At 50.5% G+C, this 9946-nt stretch overlaps 2 protein-coding genes across 2 annotated transcripts in view; one reads left to right on the top strand and one right to left on the bottom strand.

The window, feature by feature from the left end:
- Positions 1-307: 307 nt before the first annotated feature.
- On the bottom strand, positions 308-2695 carry LOC101629209 (heat shock 70 kDa protein 1). Its single transcript, XM_004695142.2, has one exon. The coding sequence runs from the start codon at positions 2566-2568 to the stop codon at positions 643-645; it is 1926 nt and encodes a 641-aa protein (XP_004695199.1). The 5' UTR covers positions 2569-2695; the 3' UTR covers positions 308-642.
- Positions 2696-3267: 572 nt separating this feature from the next.
- LOC101628975 (heat shock 70 kDa protein 1-like) overlaps positions 3268-9946 on the top strand; it is an 18829-nt gene continuing 12150 nt past the window's right edge. The window contains exon 1 of the mRNA XM_012734423.1: positions 3268-3315. The gene's annotated coding sequence lies outside the window, so the exon portion shown is untranslated. The remainder of the gene's footprint in view (positions 3316-9946) is intronic.

Here is a 9946-nt window from a genome sequence, read left to right as displayed (position 1 = left end):
GTTTGATCTCAGCCCAGGAGGTGATAACATGGCACAGCAGACCTCTACTGTCTCCCCGCTGCTCCCCTCGGAAGGTCTTCGTTGGTCTGCCTATTCTGCTCCCCACTATACCTCTGGTGAATCCTTTCACCTTCCCCCCACCTCTGGCCTGTACCCCAGATTCTATGTGCATAGATAAATGTATCTTTTACAAAGGTGGGGGAAAAAAAGACTCCCTTCTCTCTTTCACTGTATGGAACTCAGCCATTCAAGAGTTCATTATCCCTCATCAAATAAATATAAGTAGACACATACTTTTAACATTTTATTTTTCATTTTCATTTTACAAATAATAAAAATACAGGATTGTTGGTGTGTTTACAAAGAAAAAGTAGGACAGAGGGTGGCAGTATTGAGTCATTTGTGGACATAGAGCCAGGAAAGAACCTGACAGTACCAACTTAAGTTAAATGCAGAAATTCAAATGAACACACTGGTTATATAACACTGAAACAATAAAGACAATCAAGTCCAAGATAAGATTACAACCTAACTTTAGATTAAAATGAAAAGAAATACACAACACGAAAAATATAACGATATAGCAAGTCCTTGAGGCTCCTCTGTGGCAAAAAAGACTATACAGAAAGGAACTGATGGCCATTAATCCACCTCCTCAATGGTGGGGCCAGACCCAGAAGACCCCTTGGGGGTCTGCGCCCCAAAGCCACCGGCACCGGGGCCACCCGCACCCTGGTACAGTCCACTGATGATGGGGTTACACACCTGCTCCAGCTCCTTCCTCTTGTGCTCAAACTCATCCTTGTCGGCCAGCGAGTTGGCGTCCAGCCAGGAAATCACCTCCTGGCACTTGTCCAGCACCTTCTTCTTGTCGCCCTCGCTGATCTTGCCCTTGAGCCCGTCGTCCTCCACGGCGCTCTTCATGTTGAAGGCGTAGGACTCCAGCGCGTTCTTGGCCGCCACCCGCTCGCGCTGCACCTCGTCCTCGGCCTTGTACTTCTCCGCCTCCTGCACCATGCGCTCGATCTCCTCCTTGCTCAGGCGGCCCTTGTCGTTGGTGATGGTGATCTTGTTGGCCTTGCCCGTGCTCTTGTCCGTGGCTGTGACGTTGAGGATGCCGTTGGCGTCGATGTCGAAGGTCACCTCGATCTGGGGCACGCCCCTGGGGGCCGGCGGGATGCCGCTCAGCTCGAAGCGCCCCAGCAGGTTGTTGTCCCGGGTCATGGCCCGCTCGCCCTCGTACACCTGGATCAGCACCCCGGGCTGGTTGTCCGAGTAGGTGGTGAAGACTTGCGTCTGCTTCGTGGGGATGGTGGAGTTGCGCTTGATCAGCGCCGTCATCACGCCCCCGGCCGTCTCCAGCCCCAGCGACAGCGGAGCCACGTCCAGCAGCAGCAGGTCCTGCACCTTCTCAGACTTGTCCCCCATCAGGATGGCCGCCTGCACCGCCGCCCCGTAGGCCACCGCCTCGTCGGGGTTGATGCTCTTGTTGAGGTCGCGCCCGTTGAAGAAGTCCTGCAGCAGCTTCTGCACCTTGGGGATGCGGGTGGAGCCCCCCACCAGCACCAGGTCGTGGATCTGGGACTTGTCCAGCTTGGCGTCTCGCAGGGCCTTCTCCACGGGCTCCAGCGTGCCGCGGAACAGGTCAGAGCACAGCTCCTCGAAGCGCGCCCTGGTGATGGACGTGTAGAAGTCGATGCCCTCGAACAGCGAGTCGATCTCCAGGCTGGCCTGCGTGCTGGACGACAGGGTGCGCTTGGCCCTCTCGCAGGCCGTGCGCAGCCGCCTCACGGCGCGCTTGTTCTGGCTGATGTCCTTCTTGTGCTTCCTCTTGAACTCCTCCACGAAGTGGTTCACCAGCCTGTTGTCGAAGTCCTCCCCGCCCAGGTGCGTGTCGCCCGCGGTGGCCTTCACCTCGAAGATGCCGTCGTCGATCGTCAGGATGGACACGTCGAAGGTGCCCCCGCCCAGGTCGAAGATGAGCACGTTGCGCTCGCCCTTGCCCGAGCGGTCCAGGCCGTAGGCGATGGCCGCCGCCGTGGGCTCGTTGATGATGCGCAGCACGTTCAGCCCCGCGATCACGCCCGCGTCCTTGGTGGCCTGGCGCTGCGAGTCGTTGAAGTAGGCGGGCACCGTGATCACCGCGTTGGTCACCGGGCAGCCCAGGTACGCCTCGGCGACCTCCTTCATCTTGGTCAGCACCATGGACGAGATCTCCTCGGGGAAGAACGCCTTGCTCTCACCCTTGTAGCTCACCTGCACCTTGGGCTTGTCGCCGTCGCTCACCACCTGGAACGGCCAGTGCTTCATGTCCGACTGCACCACCGCGTCGCTGAACTTGCGGCCGATCAGCCGCTTCGCGTCGAACACGGTGTTCTGCGGGTTCAGCGCCACCTGGTTCTTGGCCGCGTCGCCGATCAGCCGCTCCGTGTCGGTGAAGGCCACGTAGCTGGGGGTGGTGCGGTTGCCCTGGTCGTTGGCGATGATCTCCACCTTGCCGTGCTGGAACACGCCCACACACGAGTAGGTGGTGCCCAGGTCGATGCCGATGGCCGTGCCCTTAGCCATGCCGTTACCTGCGCGGTCGCTCGGCGTTGCGCGGTCGCTCGGGTCTCGAGTCGGCGGGAGCGGGATGCGGACGCGGAGCTCCGAGGCTTCGCAAGCCGGAAAGCGAGAGTGGACGCCGCGGAGTTGGCGCTGGAGGCAGAGAAGGGTCGGAGCCTTCGGAAGTCGGGAGTTGGCGCTGGAGGCAGAGAAGGGTCGGAGCCTTCGGAAGTCGGGAGTTGGCGCTGGAGGCAGAGAAGGGTTGGAGCCTTCGGAAGTCGGGAGTTGGCGCTGGAGGCAGAGAGGGGTTGGAGCCTTCGGAAGTCGGGAAGCGCGGGGTCGACGCCGCGGGATTCGCGCTGGGAGGCAGTGGGTCGGCGCGGTCAGGTCCACTGGATGGGGTCAGGGGCGCTGAGCCAGTCCTCGGTTTGGCTGTTAGTCCCGAGTCCTCGCCGCCGTGTTTATAAATCCTCACCGAGCCCCTCCTTTCCCCTCCACAGCCAATCACGGAGCCCAGCGGGGCTGCGGGATCCGGAACGTTCCAGGAGTTTCTCCTCGCGTCCGGCCCCCAGGCCGTCCGGGACCAATCATCACCGCGGCTGCCGCCCCAGCCTGAACTCTCCAGACTCTTCTAGGATTCTCCGGAGGCAACTGGAGTGGAGGCGAAAGGGAGAGGCTCTGGGAGGGCGATGTTGGCTCCGCCCACCCGGTCGGATGTGGTGGGGGCTAAGCCGGAGTTTTGCCACTGCAGTGAAAAGGACAGGATCTGAAGTAGGTTTGCAATTGCTGGGAGGTTTGCGGCGCGTGGGGCTTAAACTAGTTTGGTGTTTTAAGATAGGATTAAGGGCTGAATGCGACTCCCCGGACACTCAAAGTACAAAAAGTTCTTTCTGGAAGTTGGGATCTCGTAGGTCAAAGAGACTCTGACAGGACTGTGGCTCTGAGGGGTTGGGATGCCTTTGGTCTGAGAGCCGAGGGGCCGTAGGCTGGACCCCCTGAGGATTTATTTCCTCGGCATCCACGGCATTTAATTGTAGGAGGGCGGAAGAGATACTGCAACGTAGTTTTTGGCGTTACCTTTAATCGCATGGAAAGGGGTTTTGAATGTTTCAGAGAAAAATGATCAAGTAAACCGGCCGTCCTTCAACTGGGGGGGAGGAGAGATCCCTCCCCATTCCTAAGGAGCGCGCCCCCACAGGGCGGTGAGTGTGGGGTGCCAAAAGCGGTGAGCTGAAGGGCGGGGGTGGTCCGGAGGCGCCCCTAGAATTGACTGCCACTCTGCCTTAGGGTGGTCTTCGCGTGCAGAATTAAAAAAAAAAAAAGCAGTTTCCAGAGAGCTTCAGCGTTCTTTAAGGCCTTTTTTAGACTTTTACTTTTTTCTTATCCTTCCTAGTCTGGGGCAGGAGTCTCCTAGCTCCTTTCCACCTTCTCATTTCTTCCTTGTGCTTTGGACAGTGGATCAGGCCAAGGCTAACCTTAAAGTCCAGAGTTGGTCTTCTGCACTTTCTGCACAAAGCTTAGGCTGTCGACCACTTTAAATAAACATAATGGAGTTGTGAGCCTGCAGGGAGGGGCGGGGGTGTGCAATCCTCAACAGAATCTGATGCCACTGCAGATAAGCAGGTGACCAATTTTAAGCAAGCTGTGTGTGTATGTGGGGGGGGGGGGTTTGAGGTGGAAAGAGTTGGTTCAGAACCAGTATGTAATTCTAGAGCCTCTAAAACTGAAGGTTATTTGCCCTGAACTTAATTCATGCTAGATTCCAACTTGCTACACATTACTTACTCTTCTGTTTTAAATACAAGCACATTGGGTGATTCACTTTGTTTCCTTCAACCTTTGTGGGCATGTAAGACCAGTTGTTAGGTGCCTTAATGGAAATGTGAGGAACATTCAACCAATAGTATAGGGATTCACAATTCACACAAAACATACTCATTGTCATATGCACAGAAAACACAAATGTGTGAGTGGTAGGCAATTTTGGATGAAAGGAAGAAATCTTGCTTCTACAGCTTGCTCAGCTGGCATTGTTCATGCACACACACATATATCCCTGTCCTCCATCAAGATGCCTCTTCTTGGAATCCAAGAACATTCCATTGCATATTCTGTTTTGTTCAGATAGATTTGATGATATTGCAAATAGAGAGCTCCAAGAATCCTGTATGTGTTTGTGCGTGCAGGTAGGTGGTAACTTTTTTAATATTCATATGTAGCTCCCTAATGATTCATCTCCCTGGTCTAGTCAAACTGGTCAAACTTCAGGAATTTTCCATTTTTCAGTGCCATCCTGCTGGCGATTCCCAAACTTGCACCTTCGTTGCACAGTGTATCAAGAATTCTAAAGACTTTAACCTCATTCTGCCCAACCCCCAGATGTTTCTCCCTTCCTTAGCTGTCACCAGTGGCAGTTTTGGATTGACTTCGGATGTTAGTATTTAGAAAAATTCTCTATTGACTGGAAATAAAGGATGTCACTGCCTCTGCTTGCTCTCTGACAGGCAGACATGGTGACAGGGCCTCAAATCTTCATGTGGCATAGCAGAAAAAGATCCACTGGATATGCTGTTTTCTATGAGTCAGACAGCTGTATGCAACAGTTAACCTGTCTTTTGAGTTAAATCTCTATGATCTGTCCCGGAAATCTAAGCTTTCACATTTCCTAACAAAGAAGAGTATCTCTTGAATTTTACCTTTCCTTTTATATTGAATGCTTCTCAGAAACCCAGTCAAGGGTGTGTATCTAAGAACCCAATAGATATTTTAAGAGTTTGATTTGACTAATTTTCAAATTAGGTTTTCATGGAGTTTGGAGTCTGGAGGAGCCAAAGTCAGGTTCCCCATGCTGGACAGACTGTCAGGTACTTTTTGTTCAAAATGTATGCATAGAAGAACTGGGGTATAGGCCAGAGGTGGGGGTGGTGGTGAAAGGCTTCACTAGAGACAGAGTGAGGAACACAACATGTGAATTTACTGACATACACTGCTGAGGGGAGCAGCAGGTGAGACAGGAGAGGTCTGCTGCGCCCTGTGGGTCAGCTCCCTGGCCTGGGATTGAACTCAGGCCACAGCAGTGATAGTGCTGAGTCTTAGCCCCTAGGACACCAGGGAGGCAGGTATTTTTAAGGTTGGGGAGCTGGAGAAAAGTGCCAGGAATGCTGACCGCCAAGGCAGTGTGTGGGGAGCGTGCCTTCTTCAGCCCTGTGTTGCAGGAGCTTTTTACTTTTCACTCCTTTTTCCTACAGGTTTTTCAAACAGTACCATTTCCCCCTTAATGCTGTTCATTTTAAAGGATAATATGATTTTTAACTTATCAAGCAAAAGCAAAGGAGAAAACTGATATGAAACCTAAAGCCAGATGCTTTTAACAACCAAATGGTAAAGGCATCAGTGACCTGTGAGCCCCGAGGATTCCCAGCAGCACAAGAAACAGCCTGGAAAAGGGTGATGTAGGGTTACACCTCAACTCTGCTTCCTTGCTGAGGCTGTTTTTCTTGTCTTCATGCTCTCATTTTAACAATGAAGTAATTGTAAGTTACCCAAATCACACAAATCTCTATGACTTGTCTCTAAAACAGAATTAACCATATGTGCCCCATAGCATGGTAGCGTTAAGGATTAATAAGGCAATATTTACAGGGTTTTAGTTCAGTGTCTGTGGTGGTAGTGCTCAAAAATTTGCTTCCTTCTGATCCTCTTTTGTTGGGAGGATCAGTCTAGTCTCAGGTCTGACTTCAGTCACTCTTATTCAGGTACTGACAAGGTTGGTGACTCCTACCAGGGTTATGGAATTAATTTCAATGTATCGTAGACTCTATCTTAAAATTTTTAGGCAGAGCCATTCAGCTAAACCTTTTCATTTTCAATGATGTACACAAGGGGTTCAGTGATTCGGTCTGGTCACCCAGACAGGAAATGACAGAACCGGAGATGGAACCTGTCTTCATAATCCGTATTTTGGACTGACTCCTCTCCGTAATGGCCGGTCCATACAATCATTTTGTTCTGTACAAAGAGGAAGACAAATACGCACAGAAGAAGGGAGCTAACAATGAAGGGCGAGACTGTGCACCCATTAGGGTGTGTGACCAGCCTGGGACTCTCCTCAGACACCCCTTCTGGGTGGCTCTGGATTATTGCCCCACAAACTCCCACCTTTCCTACACTTATTTCCAGCTTCTCCTAGCCCCGCCCCTGCTTATAACAGACTGCTTGTCTGAAAGAGGGGGAAGGAAAGGGAACTGTTACTAATATTAGTTTGACTCGTCATTCAGAACCTTCTGGACATTAGCTACTGAGCGTGACTAAGCTTGATGTACCGGGGTGGGGTGGGGGTGGGGGGGTAGGGACACTGAGTGAGGTCATTATTTTGTTGATGAGTGTTCCTACCAGTCAGTCTCCTCCTTTGAGCTCAGAAAACTCGAGAAAGTTCCTGACATAGCCCGAAATAGGGACGGGGAGCAGAAGCCATCCATTCTCTGGCAGGCGGGGCGCGGGGGCGGGGCGGGGGACAGGGGAGTGGCGGGGGGGGGTGGCGGTGGCGCGCTGTCTTCAGGGTGTGGACCTTTCCCATTCTTTCAAAACAGGTTAAGGGGAGGGGGCGGGCAAATACAAAAATAGAGGAGAACTTTAGGGTTTGTCTACCCTCGATATTTTCCTCGACGAGAACGTTGGCAAGTTTCTTGGTTCATACCCGTAGGGCTGATGGACAGCCGAGCCGCGGCAAGAGCCGGTCCCGCCGCTGAAGACCAGCGCACTGCCTCAAGGGATGGGGACCCCCGGCTTCTCTCTGCCGCCACCTTTCACCCCGATTTTCCCCCACCCCCCACACTTACCGTGGGGACGTTTACAGGGGTTAAAATGTCGAAGACCCGCATGAGTCCTCTAATTCTAGAATCCCCAGTCTCTCCCAGCTCTTGTCCCTCCATCCCCCTGTACCCTATTGGATTCCTGGGGAGCAAAGCAGGGGCGGGGCTGACTGGGTGGGGGTGCCTTGACCTGGCATCCCATTTCCTAATAGCCTAATCCTTTAAGGTCTTTTGAATGAGCGGTGCTAGCAGGGAGGGAGGGAGGAACTGCTGGGGTCCCCTTGAACTGCACCCCAGACCTAAAAAAGGCCCCAAGGGCACGGATTTAGGGTGATAGGTTACAGAATGAAAGATGATAAGCATTTGTCATCCCTACCATGAGGATCACCAGCTCAGAAAGCAACAATGTTGACACTTCACCTAAAATAAGCAGATCGCTTCTTTTAACAGAAACCTATGTTCCTGTCCACTACTCACATTCATAAAACATTCTCTTTTGTTTTGGTATCATTTTCTTCATCTTTTGATGAGAGACCCCAGTTAAACACCAGGAATAATCGTGTGTGTGTCAAAGGTAAACAAAAGAGAAGGTCAATTGCCATAACCACTGGCCTACTGTGGCTGGTATTGAGAGATACAGATGAGGTTGGAATTAGCAAGTTATTCCATTTAAAATTCCTTACCAAATGATATACCACCGTACTGGGTTATGAATGGCATGTGTCAGGCCCTCCCTGGTGCCTTCAGAGGGTTAAAGTACAGCACTGTGAAGCTATGTCAGCAGCCACTGCAACCTGAGTTAAATACCTGACCTGGGAGGTGGCCCATGGCACAGCAGACCCCTCCATCCTGCTGCTGCTCTCCTCAGCAGTGTATTTCAGTCAAACTGGTGAATCCTTTTACTCCACCTGCCCTGGCCCCCCCACCACCGGCCTATACCCCAGTTCTTGTATGCATAAATAAATAAATCTTTTTTAAAAAAGCGTATATAAAAAGACTAGCAACAAGTGTAGGCAAGGATGTGGTGAAAAAGTAACTCTCCTACATTGCTGGTGGGCGTGTAAGCTTGTGCAGCCACTATGGACCGCTATATGGAAGTTTTTCAGACTAATAAAAATGGAGTTATCATATGACCCAGAATTTCCACTCCTAAGAAGCTACCCAAAGGACACAAAAACATTAATTCAAAAGGATACCTGCACTCCTGTGTTTATTGCAGCACTATTTTTTTTTTAAGATTTATTTATTTATTCATACAGAACTGGGGTACAGACCAAAGATGTGGAGGGTGAGAGGATTCACCAGAGACAGAGCTGGGAGCAGAACAGGCAGATCGAGGAAGCACACTGCTGAGGGGAGCAGCGGGCGGGTCAGGAGAGGTCTGCCACGCCATGTGGTCACCTCCCGGGCAGGCGGGGATTGAACTCATGCGGAAGTGGCATTAGCTTCTCAGTGCTGTGCTTTAACCCGCTGCGCCACCAGGGAGGGCCCATGCGGCACTATTTTTAATAAATAATCCTGGGAACAATCCATGTGCCCAAAAATAGACGATTAGATCAAGAAGATGTAGTATACACACAGAATGGAATATTACTCAGCAATCAAAAAGGTATAAACTCATGCCATTCACAGCAACATGGATGGAGCTAGAAAGAACAATGCTCAGTGAAATAAGTCAGAAGGAAATAGAAAAATATCAGATGGTTTCACTTATAGGAGGAATATAGGGGAACCAAATAAGATAGGGGGCTAAAAATAATGATACAAGGTACAATAAAACAAAAATATACAATTATAAACCAGAGATATCCTGCAGGGGAGGGAAAAAGGGGGGGTTGGAAGGAGGGAGAGAAGAGCACAGGAGACTGTGGTGATGGTGCACAGGTGAAATGTGATAGGAAATTCTATGGGGTCTACACCTGATGTTTAAAAATGAACAGTGTTATAAAATATATAAATAAATTTAATTAAAATTTAAAAACTAAAAATAGGTATCCAATAAATCAATAAAATTCCTCATCAGGCCTCCCGGGGTTAAATCTCAGTGATCACTTCTGTGGCCTGAGTTCTGTCCTCAGCGAGGGAGCTAACTCTTGTATGACACAGCAGACCTCTCCAGCAGCTTCCCTTAGCAGTGTATTTCAGTCAATTGGCCTTTTCTGCTTCCCATTTTCTAGTGAACTCTCTCACTCCCTACATCCCTCCCAACACACACGCCTCTGGCCTATACCCCAATTCTCCACAAAAGCAATAATAATAATTCTTAATTAGTTATTTTCTCCACCACACACCCCCTATTCCAAGTTCCTTCTTCTACCCTAAACACAGAATGGCACTGAATTCTCTTTGCAAATTCTACAATTACATCAACCTGACCTCCTTGAATCTGCAAAGTGGTCATTTTCAATGCACTCTGTGCACGGATATTCAAGCAATAACATGCCATTCACTTCTTATTAAAACCTCTACTTAAATGAGCTGGCCATATTAAGTTTTATTTGTGCCAAAATTTCTAGAGACTTGCCTAACTTTTATGTCTTAGCAAAGGTCTTTGTAGGTCCTTCCCAACTCCCATGCTTTTCCACCCACCC

This window comes from Condylura cristata, unplaced genomic scaffold, assembly GCF_000260355.1.
Source record: "Condylura cristata isolate star-nosed mole 26May11 unplaced genomic scaffold, ConCri1.0 scaffold00055, whole genome shotgun sequence".
Classification (NCBI taxonomy): Eukaryota; Metazoa; Chordata; class Mammalia; order Eulipotyphla; family Talpidae; genus Condylura; species Condylura cristata.
This window is presented reverse-complemented; position numbering and strand designations above follow the sequence as displayed.